The 26055-nt window shown below is 47.0% G+C and overlaps 1 protein-coding gene across 1 annotated transcript in view; it reads right to left on the bottom strand.

Moving 5' to 3' along the window:
• The window catches only part of ARHGAP31 (Rho GTPase activating protein 31), a 61661-nt gene that overhangs the window by 9338 nt on the left and 26268 nt on the right, over positions 1-26055 (bottom strand). The window contains exons 2-7 of the mRNA XM_080392534.1: positions 10658-10760; positions 9993-10137; positions 5203-5285; positions 4474-4581; positions 2619-2764; positions 628-826 (exon numbers count right to left, since the gene is read on the bottom strand). Of these exons, the coding sequence (XP_080248660.1) occupies positions 628-826; positions 2619-2764; positions 4474-4581; positions 5203-5285; positions 9993-10137; positions 10658-10760 (784 nt within the window). The remainder of the gene's footprint in view (positions 1-627; positions 827-2618; positions 2765-4473; positions 4582-5202; positions 5286-9992; positions 10138-10657; positions 10761-26055) is intronic.

Below are 26055 nucleotides of genomic sequence, written 5' to 3'. Positions count from 1 at the left end.
GCTATAATCTCTCAGAACCAGGCAGTAGAGTGACCATATATTAGCAGATAGATAGACCAATAGATAAATACTTACGCCGGGCAGCAGTGCCAACAGCCGGAACAACCTCGGCTGGAATGGGACTATTCTCCCTGCATAGGCATAGGTGGCATAGTTGCCACTGTGTACATATTTCTCCACTCTAGGAGTGAAAATTCGCCTTTGTGCTTGGCTACGAGTGCAAGGAACCTGGAGAAGGATGAAGCTGAGCAGGTCAATGCCACCAGGTGTGCCGTGGCCCAGCCACCAGCAGGTGGAACTCATAAGAGGGCTATGTCTGGACCTGCTCCACGTTCAGCCGGTGTTTAGCCAAATCCTAGGCTGCCACAAGGATGCAAAGACAATTCCTCCTGCAGGAGGTCTGCAAGGTTCTGCCCCGTTGGAGGGACAAAGACTAGCAGGGCACTGAACCCAGCAACTGCAATGCTTCTCGAGGGCAGCTGTGCCTCCTTTGAGAAGGGCACAGACTTTTCTCTCGATGGTAGCTGTAGGTGTCGGGGGTGTCCCGCTAACAAAAGTCTCATTTCCCAATCATGCTGGAGAACCTGCACCCTTTCATTTGCACTTTACCCTCCCCTTGGCACTCACTTGCTGTCGGGGAGGTCAACAACTGTGTGGAAGAGGGACCCAGTCATGGGGACAATTTCAGGCAAGCTGTTCTCTCTCCTTTCCTTCCGAGCAGGGTGGGAGGCGGACAGGCTCCGTGCCTGCGCTTCTTCCAGGCTCACCAGCTTCATCGGCAGGGAGGCCGAGGGGAGGGTCAGGCTTTTCACAACCGATGCACTCTCTGAAAAACAAGAAAGTGCATTCCAGCCTGGGGTGAGGAGAGACGAGCGCAAGAGCTTCATGTCTTTATTTGCCTGGAACATCTCCTGTGGAGGGGGGAAAGGAGTGGCACGTGCAGGGAGAGAGGCTTTTTGTCAGATAAGTCTTCCAGCTCCCCAGCAACCTTATCCATCTGAGTGCATTCCCAGCAGGGCCACAATTGCCAGCCAAAGGCTGCGTTGTGCAGACTTGCTGCCTCTGCTGTAGATAATTCAGTGTGAAAGAGGCATCTCTCAAAGCCACCAGGATTCACCCATTCCCCTTTCTCCTCTCTCCTTCCTTCCATCCCCAGATTTTGGAGCAGTTCAGCCACCGATCCAAACCTAGTGGCTAATCCTTTCTCTCACTTCCACATCTTTCTCCTTGCCTTGTTCCAGGAAGGGGGATTATGCTAAGAAACAGCTTCACGTTACCTTCCTAACGCATTTCAGGGCTATGGCAAGCGGCGTGACCAACAGCCCTGGGTACTGAAGGTCTCTGTTGACATGGACAGTGGCAAAGCCAGCCTCCCATGTGCCACCCCAGTAACAGCCCTGTCCCAAACAGACCAGCTCAAGGTGCAATGAATGAAGTGCAGGCTCTGAAGTCCACTCAGTACTTAGCCCTACTGCTGAAGTAGGGTGCAAGCTACTGCCTGTGCAGAGGGACTGGGTGAAGGGACGCTTTCCCTCTTAGAAATCAACTGGGACCATCAGCATGTTCTTCTTTTGACTCCACAGGGCTGTCAAAGGCCACCGACGTTCAGCACTTAGCAGACTTGGGCCAGTTTTGGCCCAGTGACCTGCAGTACAACCAGAAGCCTTGAAATTTAATTTACTAGCCAGTGATTTGCTACAATGCTTAAGTCAGTATGAGAGCAACTCCTCCCTCCGTGCCTTCTGCCAGGGCACAAATAAATGCATAGGGATGGCAGAGCAGGGGTGCTACAGGTGGAGCAGGGCACCGCGCTGGAAACATGGGCTCCAGGGACAGACTAGCAGAGAATGCCACATGTTAAGGGAAAGGTGATGGGACGAGCTGACACAGGGCTGGAAAGTAGGAGGGTGGTTACTCCCTCACTTCTGAAGGTATTGTGAGTCTTCCCAGTGTGTAAAACAGACAGAAGCGTATTTCTGAAATTATGTGTGGTCACAGTAGATCCAAGCCCTCTCACTTCCCAGACTTACAAGCATTTTGACAACAAATCCATCGCTATTTAGCAAACAAAATCTTAATCTTTGAAAACTGTTGGTGTCCCAGGAAAAAAAGCAAATCTCTTTCGTAAAATGTCCCAGGTACAAGACAAAAGTTATTAGAACACCAGCTTAAGTTTTGTCCCAGGAGTGTGGCCTCTGACTTGGGTGGATATGGTGGCTGCAGGGCAGGTATCATCGGTATGAGGAATTATAACTGGGGGAGCCTGAGAGAAGAACTGAGACTGTGGCTTATGGGCTTAGAAAGAAAGCCTGGACCAGAACTGAGAAGCAGTGAGGTGGTCTTCCTTTTGTGGAAAGGGTTAAGCCAGGTGAGATCATCCAAAAGATGAGCTATAGGGCGATCTGGGAGCACACTGAAGGAGGCTAGTGTTCAAAAGGAAAATGTTAGAGGTAGGGATGAAGAGGGCAAGAGTAATGAAGGATTGAGGCCAAGGTGAATTTGGGGGAGTCTGTGAGGATGGTAAGGGTGGATGTGCTTGAAATATTAGTTGCAGGGGATACTGTTAGAGCTGAAGTTCATGGCAAGCGACACATGGACCAGGTTGAGGATATTGTTACCAATGTTCTCTGCAGAGCTGGCTTTTCTGTTGTGGCTGAAGATCTGATCCACATGATTCAGGATGAACTCGATCACCAGCTGCTGCACTCGCACCTCCAGGAAAGCTGCATCCCCATTGCAGCCAACTGCCTCAATCTCCTTTGACCTGCCGGAGGAAAGAGGTGTACTAGTAGCCAGCATTGCCACGCACAGCCCCTGGGAAGGGAAGACCAGCTTTCACAGGGATGTTTTCCCCACTCTTACTGCACTTCTCTCTCCCCTTTGCTCACAGGCCCTCATCGTCTCTCTGCCTTCTCACTCTTTTAGAAATTATTCTCCCTGTTTTTTCTGCCGTGTCTGTTATTTTCTTTCCTGCCTGTGTTATTTTCCCTACTTAGCTTTAAGTTCTTCAGCAGCAGATAAAACTGTGACTCTCAAACTCCCTTTTTCTCCTTCTTTGCTCCTTTTTTAGCTAGCTATTTCAGAGTTGGGCCTGAAAGACAGCACAGGAGCCTTCAAACTCCCGTTTCCAGATCCCTGCTCGACGCTTCAATCAGGTCTCAGTGAAATCCCTTAGAACCCTGCTCAGGTCTTCCCCATGCCAATTTCTTCAGTGCTTTGCCATGTGCCCCAGTAGCCTCCTCTCTGCCCCCTGCACTCCCATATTCTCACTCTCCCTCTCAGCAAAGAAACATTCCTTATCTTGACATGCCTAAGTGTTGCTGAAGAAATTATCTCTGGGCAATGGATCCTTTGTAAAGTTAATGACTGGTGTGTTAGATAATAACCTGGGGCACTGCCAAGAGGATAACCCTGTAAGGAGACTGCAGTTGCATTGCTTGCTCCTTTCTTTTCCTCCCTCAGACTTGCACTCACAAAAGATTGCAAAAGGAAACAGACTTCAGTTTTTTTGATGAGGACAGATGCTAGACTGAAAGCATCTCAGCAGTAAAAGCTGGCTTTCTCATATTCAATGGTGTCAACATTTGGTTCATTTTCAGAACCTGCTCTGCCTGTTTTGTCATTTAGAAGGGTGAGGCAACTTTTTTAGAAACTGCTTTTCAGGTCCCTACCTCTCTAGGCAATGTCCTTTGCCCCTGTCCTCTGTCAGCCCAGGGCTCCCTCCCCCCACCAGCTCTGCCATTGCCCCTCTCCCACCCAGCTGCAGCCCTGGACTCTCCCTGCATGCTTCATGCCTCTCAATACGTGGGTATGGGGCAGGCAGGGAAGGGAATTGCAAAAATATACAAAATATTTCAATTTTTTTTCCTGCAGCTACTATTTTTTTTTTTTGTTCTGCTTAGCTGTACAACAGCCAAACCTCTGAATCTTACCCGTGCCACTTCCCAGCGGAGTGCCAGGCATAACAAACACGACGGACTACCTGGTGGTCTTCAGATGTGACACCAGTGGCCATCTGAAGCCCACCAAGCTCATCTCACTTTTGCTCAAGCAGATGTGGGCAGAGGTCTGTAGTGTTATTGCCCTGTTTCTCTCCCCTCCAAGCCTTGCACTGCAGAAGCCCTGGCACTGTCAGAAATGCCATTTCCTTTCCATGGTGATGAGCTAACCCCTCATTTTTAAATTGATGTGCTCAGCTTGCAAATAACAGCTTTTTTTTTTTTTTTCTTTTAATAAGAAATACACAAACCCACAGGCTTCCTTGGAAGCTGGCAGTAAAACCTCAGATTATTCAACCTGGAAGACTTTTTTTCTCCTTTTAAAAGCTGTTTGCTGTGCTCTACTGTTTCCTTTAGTCATTCTGCTTTTCCCTGTCTTCGCGTTCCCCTCAGGCATTGGGTCTCCAGGCTCAGGTGCTGGTGGTCCCCTTGGAGCTCAGCATGGTGCTCTGGGTGAGAGGACTCTCTACTGTACCTGAGGAGGTTGGGAGCCCACACCAAGGCCAGGTTTCTGGTGTGCATGTTGGTCATGTTGCTGAAGGAGGCCAGGTGAGTGAGGTGCTTGATCAGGTATTCCAGTGTTCTGCAGTGGTGTCACATGAAGAAAGAAAAATGTGTCAAGTGACCGGTGCCTGCCCACTGGGACAGCAAGGCTCAGACCCAGACCTGGCCTCAGAGTCATCCCCTCCTCGAGGAAGGCAGTGTTTGTAATGGCACAACATAGGACAGAGGATTGACAGCACCAGCATTTACATGGGATGGCAGGGAACACCTGAACAGCTGTGCTCTGGGGTGGCCAGAGATAGGGCATGAATCAAACAACCCTTAGCATGATGGTGAGAAGAAGATGCCAGGTGGATGGGAGAGGGAGCAGGATGCTGAGAAGGCTGAGGGCTTAGCTCTTGCAAGCACCTCCAGCAGATCATCTTCTCCTCACCCCACCCAGGACACTGGCCAAGGGTGCCACAGGGGTCATGCCAAGGAAAGGAGGATGATAAAACACAGCAGCGAGAGCTTATTCAGTCTCTAATGGTTTGTTCAATGACATTTAAGTGCCAGCTAAATTGTTGTCAGATTTGGAAATGGTGAGTCAGCTTTTAGGAAATGACTTCTGGAAATTAACCCCAGCACTGTTTCAGGCAACGTTCCCTGATGGTGAGGGTCACCACACTGTTCCTCAGTACCTCAGTGGACACGTTCTCACCTGTAATGCGATGGTGGGAGCTCCTGGATGACATTTTGGATTCTTGCCAACTGCTCGTCCTCGGGGAAGCGTGATACTGCTTCCTGCAGAGATACAGGGAAACAGTCTGCCCTGGCAATTGACTCAGGGGAAAAGGAAGAGGGATAAGGAGGGTCACAAGAGACAGCCTGTCCCAGCGGGAATGCTCTCTTGTTACATTACAGAGCTGATGGTAGAAGTTGCTTTGTGTCCCCAGCACATCAGAGTTTTGCTGTGCTGTTATTTCATGTCTCAGTGCATCCTTCCCACACTCTGGGACATGGTGGTCAGTGTTTTGGGGAGAGGGGCTTTAAGGACTGAGACCTTCAATTAGGAGTTATGTTTCCTTTTTCTTTTTTTTTTTTTTTTTGGTTCTTTTTCTCTTTTAACTTGGGCAGGGATGAGTGGAATAGAAAGAGAGAAGTGAAAATAATGGAAAAAATAAAAAATTGTGGCCCAACCTCTCCCTGAAGCTGTGTTAAAAATAAAGCAGGTCTTCCACGTTCAGTGTTATGAAAACAGCTTGGATACACATGTTCCATATTCTTCAAAATAAGCAACATTCTGGCTGTTTTATGAAGATACCTATAGGGATTGTTTGCGTGACTTTGCATCTTTTATGACGGGAGAAGCCTTAGCCAACTCACTGCCCAGGTAGATTAATAAATACTTGTACTCAAGGTTAGACTAGATTAGACAAAATCAAAGTTATACATTTTGGTCTCAAGCAAGTCTTTACAGACCAAGAGCTTAGAGAGCCACGATAAGCTTGCGTCTGCATTCCTAGGAGTTTACTGCATTGGTATTCATCTGTTCAGCTTTTCTCTCTCAATATTTGTGCTGGGGGAGGACAAACCACCAGTGAGTTCAAACAATGCATGACTGTCTGGGAACCTCCTGCCTACCCTACTGCCACTGGAGTTTGGAGCGAGTTCAAAGAAAGATGCCGGGACCTACGCTGCCAGCAGAAGCTTTGCCTACAGACAGACGTCAGCTCTGCTAGGAAAGGAAAGGAAGGAAACAACCCATCCCAAACCACCCGTTGCTTAAACGTTATGAACCTGAAATTACCAGCCACAACTAGAGAAACATCTTCTTGTAGCAGTCACTACAACATCCACACTGATGCTGCAGCCATCTCTGTTCTGGTCACTGTGCTTTTCCCAGCAGACCACTGCTCATGTACAACCACCAGCAAACCAAACATTGCCAGCTTCAAGGTCAGAGGGGAATATGAATCACATTTTATTCCTTAACACTGGGATATGTGGTCTATGCCCTCTAGTCCAAACCTCTCACCAGTGTGATGGCAAAGAAAAACAAGTGAGCTTACAGGCTGGGTGTACCTGAGATACAGATGCACTTGTTTTGCCCAAATTAAAGGTAGGTGAATTCTTTCTATTACTTTTTATGCTTTTTATGCATAACTACAGTTCGCCCCACCTTTTTTTTCCTTCTTTTTTCTTTCTTTTCTTTTTTTTTTTTTTTTTTACAAAAAAAAGCCTATTACCATTAGCCCAGAAATTCTAAGAAATCCTGTGATCTTCATACAAGGTTTCCAGTTGAATGGTGTTGTCCAAAGACAGAGATGGAGAGAAATATAAACTTTAACTGGAGCATCTAAAACATTAGATACAACTAGATTGTACATGGTATTTTCTCTCCCAGTGCTTTTCATTCCCATATTCAACTTCCATGTCTCAGAGACCCAATGCTTAGACAGTAAATACCAGGTTCTCTGAGGTCATGACCCGTTCAAACCTCCAAGCCACATTTCTGACCTCTATGTCTTGTGCCTTTGAAATCTGAGGCCCCCTCCAAAACTCAGGATTACAGCAGCGGAATACAGATTTTAAGGAAAAACCAATAACTACATTTATTACATGTCTGTTAATCATGGTATGAATTTATGTAATTTAGGATTTTTTTTTACTCCACTGGTGATTCTGGCAGTGCTCAATTCATAAGCCCAGGTTAACAAGTGGAACAGAGTCTGGAGAGATGAGCTAGGCTTGGTCTCCTGCAGCTGGTTTGCTCTGAGGGAGTATCGGTCCCTCTATGCCCAGGCTAGAACAAGCCAAGCAGGGTCAACTTATCTATCCTGTGAAACCAGCATCCACCACTAGAATACGAGATGGCAAGACGGAGAGCATGAGGGGAGATCATTTTGCAAAAGCTGATAGCCAGTGAGGTCGTGACTGGGATGTTACATCTGCGAACTTGACATAGTGATGACCAAAATCCCAACCCCTCTCTATTCATTAAGAATTTGACTTTCTTTAGCCACAAATGTCTGAATCACTCTGGTGACTCAAAGTGGAGCCTATCCCATCTCAGAGACAGCTCCGACTGACTCAGGCTGGGATTAGCATACATCCTTTACTCCTACCAGCGCTCTTCTGCCGCGGCGCAGCTGCCACCGTCCCCTGTTCAGACACCCCACGCATACACATGCTCCTCGCAGTTTTTCTGCTCCTTGGGGAACTGGTCTTTTTTTTCTTTCTTTCCTCCTGGTATCTGACTGTGCTTCCTGTCAGCTGGGTTACCCATTATACATCCTCACTGAGTACACTTACGTGAATAACAGATTTTGTGGCTGAGCAGACAAACGAAAAAGCCAGAGATTAAAAAAAAAAAAAAATCCATTGTAGGTGAATCCAAAGTGATAACATTTTGGGGAGCTGGGATTTTAAAAAACATTTGTTCAAGGTTGACTAAAGCATCACACTCAACCATAACTGAAAGAAGTTATCATTTAAATTTGGGGCTGTTTAACCCTTTTCTGAAAGGCATTTTATTTAAGAATTAGATGTGTTGATTTAATGTTCAAACATTTCCTTTAGAAAGTATTTGTAAAAGAAACATTTAGACAGTTACAGAAATGTTTTCCCTTTTGTTTTTGAATAAAACTATTTACCAAATGTATCTACCGAAAATCTGCAAGTCATCATCCCAAAACTGCACTTTTCAGCAAACATTCTTTCCTAAAAAAGTTTCCATCTAAATCTTCATGTTTCCTTTAGAGCATTTTTCTTTCATAAATCAGTAGTGATAGCCAGAAAGACACCAGCCAAATAGCTTCAACAAGAATGAGACTCATCAGTTACTGTGAACGGTTGAGTGATACCCTGTATTTTTGAGATCCTATTCATCCTGGCTGTCTCTAGTTTAGGGATCCTATCCTATATCCTCGGGATCTCTCTATCCTGAGGTTATAGGTCAACTTTTCAAATCTGCTCAAAATTTTGACTACACATCACCTTGAAACACCAACCAACCTTGCTTAAATTTCAGCATCAAAACAGCAAGACCCCTAATGCTGTTGTGTATCTGCCGGGCAGCACAGCGAGCCAGCTCCCACGCCGTGTTCCCAGCCCCGCTGTCGTCCCCAACAGCTACCTGCCACCTTATAGCAGGTTGCTGCTTGGCTACTCCCACCTGGCTTCGCCCCACAGCAAGCCCCCTCGCAGAGATGTGCCTGCCTTTTCCCACAGCAGGCAACAGGGTGTCTTTGGGGAGAGTCTTTGTGGACCCCATGGATCTCTCTCCGCGCCGCCTGTGCCATAGCAGCGCCACTTGGAAGCGCTTGATTCAGGACAGAGGCGATGCAGAGAGCGACACCTGAAGCGAAGGTTACTTGCCTCTTCCCGTTTCATTTGGACAGGATTTTGCAAAAAATCTCTGCAACTGCTGACATTTTTGGCGACGTCTGTCCCAGCAAATGGGAAAGAGTAGGATGACAGAAATTCTTAACAAAGGACGGATGTTTCTAACACTGAGAAAACAATCTTTGCCATCCCCCACCCCCAGTTGTTTTAAGAAGTTGGTGAATTCTTTCAGCTGAAAAGTCACACCTCTGGCACGTAAGGTTTCTGCCTGAATAGCTGGATTTAAATTTGTTGTTGTCATAAACAACCGAAAGTGGATTTAGAGCGGTAAGAAGCAGGTAACTATAACAAGCATAGCTTGCTGTGCCACCTTTTAATAAAATATTATCTGTCATCAAAATTAGCTAACTCTCTTAAAAATTCAGGCTTTGTGGTCTTATTTTTCTGCTCCCCCGCAGTCTGCTCCTAGGCTCCAGCTATATCCATGTATAATCTATGGCTGTTTTGCAGAGTCGCATAACTACTCTTTGAATTATAATCTTTTTAAACATGGTTAGAGATTTCTGCTTGGCCAGCTGCCACTTTCCTCTGCCATTTGTATTTATGACATGATCACGATGGACCTGATATGCCATAGCTGGAGTAACCTGTGTCATCATTTGCACTCAGATAAACTGTGTGAAAAATGCTACGGAAGCAGAAAAGATGGTGCTTTACACATGGGCTGAGCCATCAGTTTGTGCAGGTGTCAGTGACTGTTGGAGGGACAGGCAGGAGGAAACTTTGTGATTGTGATCACAAGCCACAGGTGACCCAGAAGACACTCAGTGATGGACAGTCATGAGGAAAAGAAAGAGAATTAGTTCTCGGAGGAGGTGCACAGTGGGGAGAAAAGTAACAGCAGGGAAGCAATGTGGTGAAAAAATGAGCAAGATGAAGGGGAGGAAACAGCAGAGAAACTGAGAAATAAACATGAAATGGTGGAAAAAAAAACAAGGACAGGGAAAGAAAGCCAGCACAAGATGAGAAGGGAAGAGCACTGAGAAGTGTTTACACAGATAGATGCACCAGAAGCCAGGGCACTGGAGTGAATCCCAAACAGCTATCATGGAGGAACCTGCATCCGCACTGCTGGAGAGGAACGAGAACAGCAGAGGCTCTCACCGTGAATTTTTTGTAGAGCTCATAAGTGAGGAGAGGGTTGGGCAGCTCCCTGAAGTACAGTTTGCAGAGTGACCCCACGCAGTGGATGTCCTGGAGGTAAACTTCCCTTGTCAGATCCGGGCATTGGTCAGAAACAAACTCTTGTCTGAAACAACATGGAAACACAACAGTGTAGGCCAATAAAAGCTTTAGCATCCCAGTACTCCACCCTGAGTGCTCTTACAGCTAGAAGAAAAAAACAAACGGGCAAGCAGAGATGTCTCTGCAGCCTGGCCCCGGTTGTCTCCAGGGGTCGAGCCCCGAGGTTTCAACTAGTCTCTGTTTTCCCCGAGAGCCCTATGAGTGAACCTCAACCTGATATAAAGAGATCGCTTTGTCTTGGAGAGAGAAAAACTTAGCACTTCTGCGGAGACCCTCCGTGCCTTTCCCATTAACAGCTGCACAGGGAGATTGTTTTGTGGTTGTGGGGGTTTTGGTCGGGTTTTTTTTGTTGTTCATGGACTAATCCCTGAAATGTTGTATTTCCCTGTTACCAGCTTCAGAGACAGTTTATTTTCTGCACGATTGTGAGCTCTGCCAGCCCCGGTCTACACCTGAGGGACTAACAGCGAAAAGGTGCTGATCAGTGCCACCACATCCCTCTGGCACTGAGAGGTTGCCCTTACCTCAGCTTTTGGATGTTGGATGTCACTCCTGAGAGGCGGTAGATGCCATCCACAATGCCATGAGTTTCGATGAACTCCGCACAGCTCTTCAGTACGTAGGGGACTAGGAGAGGAAAGCAAGGCAAGGTGCCCAATGAAATACACACCGAGAACTTCCACAAGTCACCACAGTGGAGACAGTTTCACGAAACAACAGCAGAAGCTCTCTGCAGATGAAGGGAAGGGTACAGCAATGGGAGAAATACAGGGCAAACCAAGAATAAAGCCCACAAAGTGGCCGTAGCCAGTTTGCAAAGTGAGGACATGTTATGGTTGTGCCATGCCACGCTCATTAACATGACAGTGACTATCCCTAAAGTCACAGAAACGTTGTGGAAAGAAAGGTAAGCTTTCTTTATCTCTCTTTTTATTTTCTTTCCAGAAAAAGAAGCATTTTCATTCTAACTGAAAGCATGAAGTAAAGCTTGAGGTCCTGGGAACGGCCCCCCTCCCCAAGACAGAGCTCCAGCCTCGCTGCATTGTGCCAAAAGGTCTGACTGGCTTGGATAAAAATCAGAGAAGCATTCACACTTCCATATAAGCCTATATACCCACAGTTTAGCGCTCATAAACTCCCACAGAGGGGGTATAAAGTTCAAATATTGACTAGATCTGCACACTGACAAAATTTGACATTGGCTTCAAAAGAACTCCATCGACATAATGAGCCAAAGACTTAACCAGCCTTAAAGCTGAGAGGAGCCTGAGGCACAACATTTATATCCAGACCTGGACCCAAAGCGTATGTTTATTCTTGCCCCCATTATATAGGTATAGGAAACCTTCATCCTCTTGGTCAAACCAAGCCTCCCTGTCCCCAGTACTATAACAACCCTATCTATAACAATAACAGTAAGGGAGCCCTTCCTTATTAGGTACTAGAAACTAGTGTGTATTTAATGCAATGTTTCACACAGCCATAAGCACAGAAGTCAGTAAATGCAGAAGTTGAAGTTTCTCGCTGTAGTGCTGACTCTGCTGCACTGCGCATTCGGGAAGCTGAGTGGAAGAAAACAGACTAAGCCACACGTTTGGCTGGAAATCCAGGCTTAGCAATTACTGCGTCTTTGCAACACCACAGAGATATTGCCTCTGGCTGGACCTTCCCTGAGGTCTTCTGCTCGAAGTTCAGGACCATAATGACATACGAAAGTGGGCTTCAGCAGTTGGCATGTAAGGACAGCACTCCAAGGCCAGCCTGAACAAAAACCAGCTGGTATGGTATTGTATTTCTCATGGGTGCCACTGAGACCAGAGCCAGCTCATGGGTGAACTTGCCCCTACGAAGCAGCCCAGGGCACAGGCTTTGGTGAGAAGGGCTCCCAAGCTGGTCCCTACCTCAGTGGCACGCTATTCCTGAGCACAGTCGGTCTGGAAAGTGCTACCCTTCTGCCTCCCAACTCTTACCAAGGGAGGCAGAGGTCCTTCTTGTGTGTCCTTTCTCAGCTGGCCAGCCCAACTGCAGGAGTACACAAAGTACCAGGGATTACTTGGAAGCCTGAAAGATCCAAACAGGCTAATTCTCCTCAGTTAAAGGAGCGTCTCCAAAACAACAGGGAATAGTTGACTTTAGGGGGTTTTGAGCAGGGACTCATCATGCAGGCACATTAGTCATGTTGTGTTACACTCAAAGCCCTTGGGCTGATGTTTAAGACCCTCAGGTTGTTGGGCTAAGGCTGATGGCAGGGCTTCTGGCCTGGGCTCTAGCCTACTACAACAACGTTCATGTGAAACCATGAAATCACCAAGTGGACAGGTGAAGTCTACAGAGTCAACGCTTTGTCCACAGCAGTTGCAGAGCTATAGGATACTCTTTCAAGGATTTTTTGAGAAGACACATCGGTGCCTTCCAGAAGGTATATGGGAAGCATTCCTTTCACTGAGTACAACACCTACTTCTTAAGATGACTAGATGATGTGGAAGGAGATGGAGCAAAAGGGAAGCATGAAATTTCCTTAAAATCCTACCAAGAAAAGCCCAAGTGACGCATCAGTAAAGAGGAACTTCCTATCTCTGAGTAAGACCTGATTATGTGTGGCTGCAATAGGGAATTCGGATCATATGACGATGAGCATGCCAGAATTAGAAAAAAAAAAAAAAGGCAAGGGAAATTACTTCAAGCCTCTTCTTCATTCCTGGGTGGTCAGGCTGTGCCACCTTTGTGGCAGGAGCTATGCATACATGGCGTATTAACATTTCCTTTTTGGTAGGGGTCTATGGGAATGCATCTAATGTAAACAGCAAAAATTAAAGCTACGCAGAACCATGTTCACTTCAGTTCTATTTGGGTGGAGAATGGGTGAACCATTCCATGCTACCTGGAAAAAGGAGAACTGATTGAACAGAAAACCTATTTGATCAGAACAGCCATGTGACAAAGTTTGTTTAAAAATTAAAGGGTGTTTCGTACAGACAAACTTCATATGATGGTACCTAGCTGCCACAAAAATGGGGTCCATGCCCATGGTGCCCCGTTAGATACTTCTTAAAACTTCAGTGTTAAGAATAAGCACACCAACTAAAAATGCATATACTGATGTTTGTTGTGACTAATTTGACCTCTTGAAAGTAAGACCTATTAAATCATGCTCTTTTTATGCTGAGTTTTAAGTTTCCTTGGGATAAATTAGGTCAAGAGGCCTCAGGCAGGTAAGCAAACCTCTTATACACAAACCAGAGAAGGCTAGATCCATCTGCCGAGAACCAGTAAGCAAAGAAAGGGGCCTGAGGGGAGCGATCTATAGCATACATATAAAATTCAACTTATTTTTAAAAGCAGGTGAAGACTCCACAGTGCAGACAACCTGCAGACTGCAGATAGACAATATGCACTGAGCTCTGCGGGTGTCTCGTACTGCAGACCTGCAGTCTTCCCTGCTTTTCCAGCCCTGGGCTCCTCACCTGTCTCTGCCAGTGCCTTTCACTCACCATGTTCATGATTTCCTGCCATACGAGGTTCTTTGGTTCTTACGAAGAGAAACTGCCCGTTACACCAAAATGTGTGCCAACAACACAGGACACATTTCACTTGCAACCGAAAATTACGGACTTTGACCTCAGGTCCCTGGAGGTAAAGGGACTGCATCAGCTTTCTGCGAAGCAAGCCCCTAAATGCGGCGCTTGTATGAAACTGGAGCACAACAAATGCTTTCTTTGAGCAGAACCTGCAGCTCTGAAATTCCTGAGCAGCTCTGAGCTCCTACAAAGCTGAGTCTTTCGGGCACTTGGGGGAGGTGAGGTTAGAGCACCAGCGAGAGTCTCCCTCCCGTTTCCAGGCGGTTTTGAGGTGGTTTGATTATATCAGATGTGGCTCCTGATCAACCCTGAATGCAGGGAGGTACAGCCTCTAGAACGTGCTTTGCAACAGGGAATTTGGCATTATAGGGCACACATAAATCACAGAGCTGGGTCTCTCCCGAAGGAAATCGGACGTGGATGGGTTTTGTAGCTGGGGCTGTGCATGTACATGCAGGCACGGAAAGGGGAGGGGGGGGGTGTCCCCAATCTTGACACTTCTATAATTAAAACTGTGCTGGAGGCTGAGAAATTGGAAGAGGCAGCTGGTGTCACACAGACCCCGCTTGTTCTGCCAGACAGCCAAACTATCCTCATTTAAAACTACAATAGAAACCAGATGGAGGAGGAGAAGAGAGCGTGGAGCAAGGCATCAGTCAGAAGGGAAATTGAGTTATAAACATACTGCACACAAAAGACAATACTTCTCTTCCCCTAGACAAAAATAAACCAGAAGGGCAGTCGCAGTAACTCGTTCCACTCTCACTGGATATCACCCCTGAGCTCAGCGTACACAGACATTCACCTTCACCAGGGTCTTTTCCATGACCGCAGCTCGTGCCACCTCCGTGACCCCACCACCGTGCACTGCTCCTGCTAGGTCAGGCCTTGCACCTCCCTCCCGTTCCCACCCTTCTGGCTTCCAGTGCCAGCAACGGGCGCTGAGCCTCTCGCCTCCCAGCATTGCTGGCATGGGGGGAGCTCTCCTTATTCTGTCCCTTCCCAGCCATGATGCCACCACCCACCAAACCTCCCCTCCAAGGGGCTCATTCTTTGCCTGCCTGATAAAGGCTCCACCTGGCACAAAGTTGAGCATTTTGGATCAAAGCCAGGGAGACCTTTAAGCACGTACCTAAATCACCGAGCAGCCCAAGTAGGAGGGGGCACTAGGAAGAGAGGCAGTCACCACATCTAATGACCGGTGGAAGGATGGCCTCCTGGCCTCCCACCAAAACCAGCAAAGAGTGAGAAAGGCCCTGGTCCAGCAGGAGATGCCATCAATGCCCTGTGGCCACCACTTCTAGGAGAAACCCTTAGTCTCCCTGGGCTACAGAAAGACCCTAGGGAGGAGGCTGCTGACCCAGCTACCCTAACCAGTCCCTGTGAATACTGTCCAGCAAGACTGTGCTAAAAGTTAATTAACCTGGACTGGGCCATGAGTTCAGATTGCACCGCACTGAGCTGGGCAGGACAGCAGCAGGCATCATTTTTGTCTTTAACCTTCTGCTGTTCTCTCAGAGGGCTCCTTGCAAGGATGAAAATTAGTGACAGAGCTACTCAGGTCCTCCTTGGTGGTTGGTTTATGCCACGTGGAGGAGGTTTCACATCCTCTCTAATTTTATTTTAACTTTAGTTCAGGTAATGGGAGGGTAAATGCAGACCTTTCATTTCACCTGAAACACCAAATTTTTTATGTTTGTCTTGCAGGAAATAGCTTGAGGGGGTTTTTTATTTCTCCTAAAAATGAATCCTGAGCCATAAAAAAAGTTGTGGGCATTTTTATTCCACCATTTTGTTTTTGTTACATATTAGTATTTTTTTGCATTGTTGCCCATACCCCTCAATAGCAGTGCATGCTTCCTATCATAACATGTCAATAGCGTGACAATAAAGGTCAAAAGAGTCTCTTGTTTCAATTTACATGGCTAAATTAAGAAATATTTCCTCCTAAAAAATAAGCGTTCCAGTCTGTACTAAGCAAGAGTTGTTATTTTGCACAAACAAAAATAAACCAGTACGCATTTTAGAACATACTAATATATTAACTTGGCCTCCCAATCACAGGAAAGGAACAATATTGTATAAATGGGAACGTACTTGAGAGTCAGTATCTCTGATGTGACATTTTTCTGCATTTCCTGATGCTTCCTACTGTAAATCACGAGCTTTAATGCTGATTCACTAGATTTCTTTCTTTTTTTTTTTTTTTTTTTTCTGATCTTGTCTGATTTTTACTAGGCATAAGGTTGGCTGGGAAACAGATTCCAGAGGAGAGCAAGCTGTGCTCTCCTCCCTGCAGCTCGCCAGAGCCCTGGTCCAGCACAGCAGTCACGATTCCAGTTTGCCTCCCAATGCATAGCCCTAATCCGTGGCAGCTAAGGATAAATCCTGCCTTGCCCCCACATATCATCTCCTTTGCCTTCCACTGTCTCCTTTTCAGTGGTGGCCAGAGCTGGAAGGGACCACAGCATCCGAAATCACTGCAGAGGATCAGTCCTGCTCAGAGATGAAGTTGGCAGAGCTGGGGAAGGGGAGGGTTTGCCCTGCCTGGACGTAATTGCTACAAGGACAAACAGAGGGCTTCAGGCTCCAGGACGTCTATGCATACTTTTCACCAGCACTAAATTCATTTTACAGAAGAAGAAAAAATAAACTGTCTCACCATCAAATTTCAGAGCTTAGTTGGCTGCTAGCACTGAGCTACCACAACCCCCCTGCGCACACACACCTGTGTTTGAATAGTGTGAGGCAGCCAAACACCACCAAACAGGCTAAAAAACAAATCAGCTTCTCCTCCTCCTTGCCTCTTCCCCCTTAGCTGCCATAAAGACAGTTTAAAAAAGGCAGATAGCTGGCGCTGAGGTGATCCTCTCTGCGTGGACAGCACAACTGAATCACCAAGGAAGTCACACACTGAAGTTTTATTTTTTTCCCCCCTATTTCTGTGGGAAATGTCTCTGCAGTGTCACAAAGGTTAGGACAACAGTGCCGTTCCCTGCGATGAAAGCACCACCCTGAACACTGTTGTGATTCTGATGAGCAAAGGCGTAGGAAAAAGGGATCTCAGATCTGTCAGTTGCTGCGAGGCATCACCCTCCGTGGCCTGGCGGGAAGTGGAGATGCCGAGCGCTGCTGGGGATCCGGCACGCTGATTCCGAGCAAATGCATTTCAACACAGCCTGCAGGCCCAGGGTGAGTCTGAATAAAGTCGATGGCACTGCTACCAAGAGCGTTTTTTCCCATTGATATTATACCCAGCTTACACCTGGCATATCTAAAGAAGATATGTAGGAACACCCGATTTTCCAGAGCAGATCTGACAACTGTGATGTTCCAGGCAGAAACTAAAGAGCAGGCAGCAGACCTGGCTGGCTCATCAACACCACACATCAAAAAAAACCCACAAACAACCAAAAGCAAAACTAAGAGAAAGCACTGCACAAGCAGACACTGAATGCTGACTCTCAGCCCCAGCAGTCACCATGCCCCTCCGAAACATGACTAAATACCTTGACTTAGCTGGCAAATTCTGTCATGCAAGCACTTTTGAAAAGAGGTTGCACTAAATACTAGAATAGTTTTGTTAGGAAAACATCCTGCTATGGGCTTCCTGAAAAAAAAAAAAAAAAAGAAAAAGAAAAAAAAAAAAAAAAAAAGAAAAAGAAAAAAAAAAAAAAGACCAGATAACTGAACAGGATATCTCCACTCCTAACTTTTGTGACTGTGGTACAGCCACCTTGGAAAGCAGTGGCTTCGGTTCTGCAGGGCAGGTCAATGAGCTGTGCCCGTCCTCAGCCTGCCATTTGAATCCTAACTCTGATCCACAGCAGATCAGGGTGGATATTGTCTGGTGTTTTGTTCACCACAGCACAAGCAATTGGGGCAGTTAATTCCAGAGGTGGGAGTAAGAGGACAGTATACGCTGTCGCAGAGAAGGGACTTGCGTGTAAGTATAGCAAACATCAGCGTCATTTTGAAGCTGCATATAATGAACTGACCTTCGCCTCAGTAAACGCCTAGCTCCTATGAGGATAAGCAGGCTGTGAGACAGGAATTCTGCCATTAACCTCATTACTGATGACACACACTAAAAATGTTACCAAATCCAAAGGCTGTGTCAGCGCTGATGGAGCATAGGAGTGAGCAGGGCAATGCTGCAGCTCAAGGGAGCTGGGAGAAGCAGCCTGCAAGGGGACAGTCCAGGTAAGTGCTGAGCACCGGGATGGACAGCCCGTGATGGGGGCTCCATCTGAAGTCTCTGGAGTGCCCACTGTCTTTCATCCGGATCAATAAACAAGCTTATGGGTTGCAGGTGTCACACTATCATGTTTTCCTTCCTTTCTCTGCTCTCCTTAAGCATGGACACCAATGTAAGTCATGCTAACCTACTTAAGTGCTGGCAAAAAAGCAAGGAAAATATGTGGATTTCGTAAGTTTTCTCCTCCTCTCAACAGATTTTGACCTACATGTTTTCATTTACAAGGGCTTCGGGAGCTAGTTAGAAAACAAACAGTGCATGGTCTCCATCTTTTACCTGACCCTGCTAGCTGATGGAGACTTGCTCAGTTTCTTACAGTCCTGAAAATACTCTAAGGGTGAATTGTAAGCTATTACACCCATTTATTGATTATAAAAAGAGCATAGAAACCAACAGCTCCTTTGGCACATGGGAACTCTTACACGGGATTCTTAGGATGCCAGAATCTGGAGAAAGGCAACTCAGGGGGATCAAGACATACTCCCTACCTGGCTGTCAGTGCTAGTTTGTTCCTTATCCTTTTTTGCCTCAGACTTTAGCATGCCAGGCAATAGGGATTCCAGGTTTCTCTTTATAAGGAGCCTTTTGAAGTTAGAAAGAAATTGTGCTTAGATCTTGATGGACATTTGAAAAATATCAGCTACTAGTTAAACAATTTTGAAGTCCTGTTTACCATGCCTTTCACAAACACCACCTCCATACACTGAAATCTATAGCGGTGTCAGTAAGATACAGAATTTGTCTGTAGTTTCTGTTCTGTTCTGTCACGCTGTCTCGCTGTTAGAAAGATCCTTAGTCCACTTTCACAGCTATGGCATGCTGGGACAAAGCAACTAACTCCCAAATAAATGCTCTTGGGAGGCCTCGGGGAAAATGACGCTGCTGGTACCCTGCTGGTGAAGAGACAGGGTTGAGCGAGGAGCTGGGCAGTTGTCTCATGAAGACTGGTGCTGCAGCACAGTGGGCTGCTCTACAGCATTCCCTGCTACTCTTTCCCAGGGATTTTCTGTTGTCCCTTCGAATGTGCAAGGATAGGCTAGAGGTCCATCAGCGCTCCTTCTCCTGCCATGCTTGCTGCACAGCAAGTCATTTACAAGTATGTGTGACAGCTTTAAAGCACACATCCAGCTGTGCCAGCTAATGCAGAATGGCAGTGCCAACGAGCTCAGGTGTGTGAAAGGGGGAGCAGGGGCCAATCATCCCTCTGAGAGCCCAGGTTAATATTTGGTAGCAAGGTACGAAGTAACTGAGAAGATGGTCCTGGACCAAGCCCTCCTATGGATGAAAAATTGCATGGCTGAATCTCATGGCACATATTTATATCTTTTCTCTTATTATTTTGCCCTCTGTCACACTGATGGATGGATGCAGGCTGACAGTAGTTTATGCAGCAATGTTCTTTCGCTCAGGCCTCTCACTGATCTTGCCTCTAGGGCTCTCCTAGTGAAGAGTGGTACAGCAATTTCCAGAGGTTATTCCAAATGGGCTGTTTTACGGACAGTCAACAACTTAGGGCAAAGAGCAGGGAAAATTGCTGAGGATCATTATATATCACGGACGGACAGATGAGGAGCCTAAATACAAACCCGTAAAAGCTGCAAATGAGAAGTGAAAAGCAAATGAAAACAGACTTTTGAGAAAAAGTAAATAAGGCTTTATGATGTCAATCTGATTGAAAACAAACATGTGAAGGCACTAGCAATAATCAGTCATTATAATTTGAAGCCAAGCTGCACAAAATCCATTCCATCTTTGCTCAGTTGCTGAGCATATATTTAGACTGAGTGTTTTCATTGCAAGGCTGTCTGGGTCTGACCCAAAGAACCACGCTCACACAAAATATCCCATTGAATTCAGCAATGTTTAAAAAAAAATAAAAAATCTGCTTGTTCCACTCTTACTTCTTACTGTGGCATGCAAATACTAGCAAACGAGGTGTAGGAATGACAGAAGCATTTTCACCAGCTTTACAGGCACATAAAATGATGTTGTGAGGTTGAACACAGAGTGGAGAATTAAGGCTGCTGCTGGCAGTGGAAGGTCACCTAGGAACGCTCCTCCCAGCCCTGCTCAGAGGAGCCTGAAAACAGGTCAGTCTTTATTTGGAGAGGATTAAGCTGTGGGTGACTTGGATCGCTGATGTTTGTCTGGTGAAACAAGGTGCTGTTCTACTCATCCTAAGTAATGCCCAGGGCGTATGATTGCCGCAGCCTGTGGGCTCAGCTTCTGTGTCCCAGCAGCATGGAGAAAATTCAGCCAGAAGCAGCACCTGGTCAGACACACATACCTCTATACATAAATAAAGGTATATCTATGTATATATCAGCATGTATGTGTGTGTATATATATAGATATATGCATGTATTTTTACATATGCAATCATATTAATTTATGGATGCATATATGTGTGTGTGAGAGAGGGGGTTTATGTGCATTACCAGGAAAATCCTCTTAAAGAAATAGGGTTTTTTTAATTTTGTCAAATAAGGCGTCAATCAAAACGTAATACTTGAAGGTGACATTTACAGAGCCAAAAGCTGCAAAAGCCTTGCTAGGCTGGTGTCGTAGGTACAGGGGACACATCGCCATATGCTGATGCTCTTGCTTGTTGAAGCTTGCTTAGCCAGCCAGAGAACAAGCCACAGCCACAGCCATTTGCCCTGCTCCCCTGTCCCAGCCAAATGCACGTAGCTAGCGCATGGCCCTGCACGTTGCTGCTGTGCTGAAGGTCTTTCTGGGTGAAGTCCTTCCTCTCAGCCAAGGAAAGCTGTTGGTTTGGGGGTGGATTCCTCAGGCGTGCATGGATTTCTACATCAGCAAGTCCAAAACCAGTCTCAAGGGATCAGTTTCGCTCGGGAGCTTAATGAAGAAAGGTAGCCCATCCGATACGGGTCATTTTGGCTACACCTTTCCCTCTCCAGAGGCTGCAGTCCTCTAAAGCATACCTTACAGCCTTGATCACCAGGATCGTATTTTGCTTAACATATACCAGGGAGGGTAAAAAGCTCTAAAACAAGCTGCTGAGCAGCCTGTCTCCAACATCTGGATGTGGCACTGCACCTTCAGGGCTTCTTTCAGAAACAGCAGGGAAGACAGCTCTGCTCCATCCATCAACCTTGTGGCACATCAGCACTTCGCATATGTTGCAAGAGGGCAGCTTGCTTGTTCTCCAAGCCTCTGAGAGTCATCAAGGACAGCAGAGGAGGCAGAACAGCATTTGCAGATGGTGTCGCGCAGCCTCCCAGCCTTCTAGAGGCCGATGCTGGGCTGGGATTGTTTAGAAGAAAATATTTCCTGCCCTGCTGTTTGTGTCTACCTCCACCCCAGGATGTCGGTATGTAACTACCGGGATGCACCCAGAGCACACGCCGTGGTTTCTCAGAGCTAACCTGCCTGGGTTGTACCTCTGCAACCGCCTGCCAGAGGGGCGAGGGTATCAGAAAAAAAAAAACTAGTTCCGTTACACAAAGCCAGTGATGAAATGAGGCACAATAGGGCTTTTATAGGCAAGTAACAAAGCCAAATAAAATATTCCAGTATGACGGTATCTTTTTATTCCCCAGTCTTCTGTCTCCTCACCTGGCAGGGACAAGTCAGGAGAGATATCTATCTATACACTACTCTTCTTTGTATTCCCAAGGCCCTTCTGCCCCCAGCAGGAGCAGCTGTCCCCATGACTCTCCTCCCCCACAGAAAATCCCCCCAGTTCCACAGAGGATATAAGCCTCTCCCTCCCTCCATCTCTCAACAAATACGCATGCCAGGGGTTATCAAGCTGAGGGTCATTCTCAGTGCTAACAATGGGAAAAAAGGCAATATCCAGCTGTTACTGAAGTAGTAAATCTAGTCACTTCACAACTGCACTCCTCAGTTTCCAAGCCCCCCAATGGATCCCTGATATATTCCATATTTTGCTTTTATTTTCTTTTCCATTTGGCAAAGGACAGGCTCCGAACCCGTGTGAAGAAAAACAACCTTCCCCCCCTTCTTTTTTTTTTTTTTTTTTTTTTTTTACCATGCTATCTCTGCTCCAACTCAGGCCAGGTAGCGCTTATCATTTCCTCTGCACAGCACACACCAGCGTGCACGCGTTTCCTGCCCGCCAGTCCTCAGCCGCCAGCTGACATTGTTTTCAGGGCCCCCCTCGCTCGCAGGCAGGAGCAGCCCTGCCGCACAGCTCTTCCTGTTGATGTCAGGTCCCTCTTCCTCCCAAAGCAAATGGGCTTCCTGATGGCATCTGTGTCCTTTTCCATGAGGACTAGCAGGAGCCATTTTCCTACACAGCGCCCGAGGAAAAAAAAAAAAACTGCTATGGTAGTGGAGACAGGGATATAATGGGGAGGAGCAGGGGTGGATGTTGGTATTTTTTTTCCTAGCAGTGTTGAAGAACATCTGGGGTCCCTCTCAATGAGGAGGAGAGAGAAGAGATAAGAGGTCAAAACAATAGAGCTGTGTCTCGGGGATGCCGGTATTTGCAAGTACCAGAGAAATCACTTATTAGCAGAGAACATCAGAGACTAATTACAGCTGCTGATTTCCCACTGCTAAGGAATGTAAGCTCACAAAAGAAAAGCTACAGCCATGGCCTCTGTGCTCCAGCGGCGCTGTCATAAGCTGTGGGAGATGCCAAGACCTTTACACCAGACCATTGCCTTCGGTTTTATTCTTTCAAATGGAGGAATCTTTACAGCTGCCAGCACTGTTTCATCAACAGTGGAGAAACTGGATGACGATTGCAGAACATGGCTTATGCCAAGCTGAAGCCCTTCAGCTCCGCAGACTGCCCTTGCACGAGCCACTGCCACCGCAGAGAAGGGAAAAGCTAACCAGACATCATTCCGGACCTCCCCATGTCCATGGCATTCAAGGTTTGCATTTGTCCTGGTAGGGAAGCTGATGGGCTTGTCCCAGCTCCCGCCGGGAGGTTATCAGTTTGCTTCACAGTGTAAGACACAGCCCAGGACCCTGTGATTACAGGCTCCGTCGTGGGGGTACATGGAGGGGCAGGGCACGAGGAGCACAGCCAGCCGTGGCAGCGGTGTTCCCTGCGCTCCACAGCACTTCAGCCACGCGGCTCCCTCAGCCTCCTGCACCAGGCGAGAAGCTGGCCCGCGTTGGGACACCTTCCCCTGCAACCAGAGGTTTCCCCAGCATTTTCTATACCACATCTAAAACTATTGCCAAATAGGTGGGGCGGGGAGGAGAGGGGGTTTACTAAGGGGTCCTTAGCAAGAGCCAGAACAGGACCTGCCCCTTAGACTCTCAACTACTGCTTTTAATGCTCCTCTGGGATTTCAATAAAATATATTGTTATAACGTGATTTTCTCCTTCTTTTCCTATCCTTTCACCCTCCTGTGTCACTGTAGGAGCTAAGCAAAGGGTTACACTTCCAATTTCTGGCCATAAATTGCCACAGAGGCTGACAAAATCACTCCAGCTTTATGCAACTGTAGCCAGCAGCAGATGTGGCCCCAAGTCTGGCAGAGCCAGCAGACTTGCAAGAGAGTGAACTGGGGCTTAGTTTTCCACACAAGAAGAAATTCTTACTCGAGGTGCAATTGCAAAATCTTGACAGCCGGTGTGGGTGTAAGATGCGAAGGAAAAAAGCCCACCTACGTTCTCACAGCAGAAGTTGGCCAGGGCTGCTGAAATTCGCAGGGCTGACATTTAGGCGAGCCCTTGTGGCCGCGGAAGATGCGCCCCGCATGGCTGGACCGCGCTGGAGCTGTGCCGCTGCTCACACGCAAGAGCGGGATGGGGGACAGGGAGAGGAGGTCTCCTGCATTATTTTAGGGAGCTCCAGCCTACACAGTGTCGGTGGCTTTTCTGGAAGGTGCCTAGCAGCCGGCGGTGCCAGCTAAAACCCGTGAGTGCTTTGCAGGATGGGACCCCATTCCCAAAGCTGCTCTGGGAGCAAACCCGCACTTTGACGAAGGAACACTCCAGAGAAACAGGCTCCACCGTGCTCACATTTTCCCATCACACTCCCCCTGTCTCTTCGTACGGCTCGCTATTCATGAATGAATTACCTCAATCCCTCTTAAGCAATGTACTGACCAGGAAAAGGGTGTGGGGATTATTAACAGAAAAATCCTTCAATCTCTTAGCCCTGTAGCGTGGCTACAGTTACAAGGAAAACAGGGTACCCTGCTGCATGTGGGGAGGAGGAAAAGAAAAGGAGCAGAAACTAACGATCTACAGGGACTGACTGGCGAGGAAGAACAAAGTGGCGGTGGTGAAGAGGCACAGCTGGCCCGAATTACCAGGAGAGAAACGAACGCGCACAACAGTGGTCTGCACGGGGTATAAATACCACCGAGGGAAACGGCTCACTCTGGATGATCAAGGGGTTGTAACTAGGAGTGGCTGAATGGAAATATGAGGGGAAATTTAGGTTGAATGGTAGGAAAAACCTCCTAAGAGTGAGACATAGCATCATGTAGAATCGCCTTCTCAAGGGAGGGGGTGGGAACTGTGCTGCCTGGAAATTTAAAATGAGGCAGGAGATTACCCTGAAGGGAACGGTCCTGCACTAGACGCTGTGACAATGACAAAACGATCTTCCAGGCCTTCCCATGCCATTATCAGGTGATGCCTTTTAAGCCACGGTGAGATCGCCTAAAAGACCTTGCTGTGTTAATTATAAAGGAAAGCATATAGTGCCAGCACTCGCTACTACAAGGGACAGCCGCAACCAGCAGCTGGAGTTTAAATTGGATACTAAAGCATGCGGGAAGAAAGGCTGCTTGAAAATCTTCCAGCAGAACGATTTTCCAGTGGGAAAGAGTGCATTTCACAGAACCAAACTGTTTCATTGGATTCCGTTCGATTTTTCAACCAAAGAAATACTCCAATATATTGTTTCTAGAAGGTGATGTTCACTTCCATATTATTATTTTCAATGCAATATAACCTTTTAGAGATTTTTTATTTTGGGGAAGTTTCTGGGGTTTTTATTCTGATTGCAGTTTGAAAGGAATCCTTGTGGCAGAGGCAGCCGGAGCACAGTGCAAAGCGGGACCTGGCTCTAATGGATATCGAGTGATATCATCAGTGACTGGTTAGTGTTTGTTCCTCTCTGTACACTTCTGAGGATGGCAGCACCGTTCCTTGCAAGCTGAAGCCCAGAATATTGTGTGTCAGTGAGCGAGAGAATAAGGAAGTGAGCATCCTAGGGTTTGCTTTTCAACCCTCAGGATACAAAAAAACCTCATTTGGAATCTTGCTTGTATCTGATGTCCCTCGTTGCGAGGATAAAACCCCAGCACAGTCTCACAGAACGTGCTTTGCTTCCATCAGCAAAATTCTAACCCCTTGGCAAGGACTCATGAACTAACAGAGGAGAAATATCGTTCTCATCCCATAGGTGCAAAAAATGAGAAACAGAAATGAGTTGGCAGCCTGAGGTCTTGCAACGAGCTAGTGGATCAGCTAGGGTTAGAGCCCACAGCTTTGATTCCTGCTCCGCAGCTAAAACACACAGCCAGTTTTCTTGTAGCTGAACACCTGGTGAAGAGAAACTTACCTTCAAAAGCTCCGAAGTTGGTAAGGCACGCAGAAATTGCAACTGATTTATCAGAATTCCTGACCCAGAAAGTCGAGCTGAAAGTCTCACACAGATGTGTTTTTCTGGGAGAGGCTCAGTTCTTCCCAAGCTTCTACCAAACCAGAAAGACCCTCCCTACCCAAACTTCTAGCCAAAATCTGGACACGTGGACTAAAACCTCAGAAAGTCAGAGATCTGAGTCAGATATTGCCGATCAGATTCTTGGAGCAACCTTTTGGGCTGGCTGTCCTAAAAGTTAGCCTTGTACCAAAAGACCAGACTTCAGTATCCCTGTGCCTGGGAATGTCTGGAATTGGATCCACACTTTGTGGCTTGGTCTCACTTCTCATTCTTCTCTTTTTTTCTCTCTTGAATGATTCTCTCATAACTAAATACCACAATAATGGCAAGAAGCTACCCAGAGGCCATCTGGGGAGAAACTGCATTATTTCTGATAGTTTCAGGGAAGTGAGGTTGGTGGGGGGTGGGAGGGGAGGCCTGAATTCACTGGGTAAGATGTCCTGTCTGTGCACATCAG

The sequence above is a fragment of the Falco punctatus genome (genome assembly GCF_963210335.1).
Source record: "Falco punctatus genome assembly, chromosome: 6".
Taxonomy (NCBI): Eukaryota; Metazoa; Chordata; class Aves; order Falconiformes; family Falconidae; genus Falco; species Falco punctatus.
The sequence above is the reverse complement of the archived record's forward strand: the minus strand, read 5'-3'. Positions and strand labels throughout refer to the sequence as shown.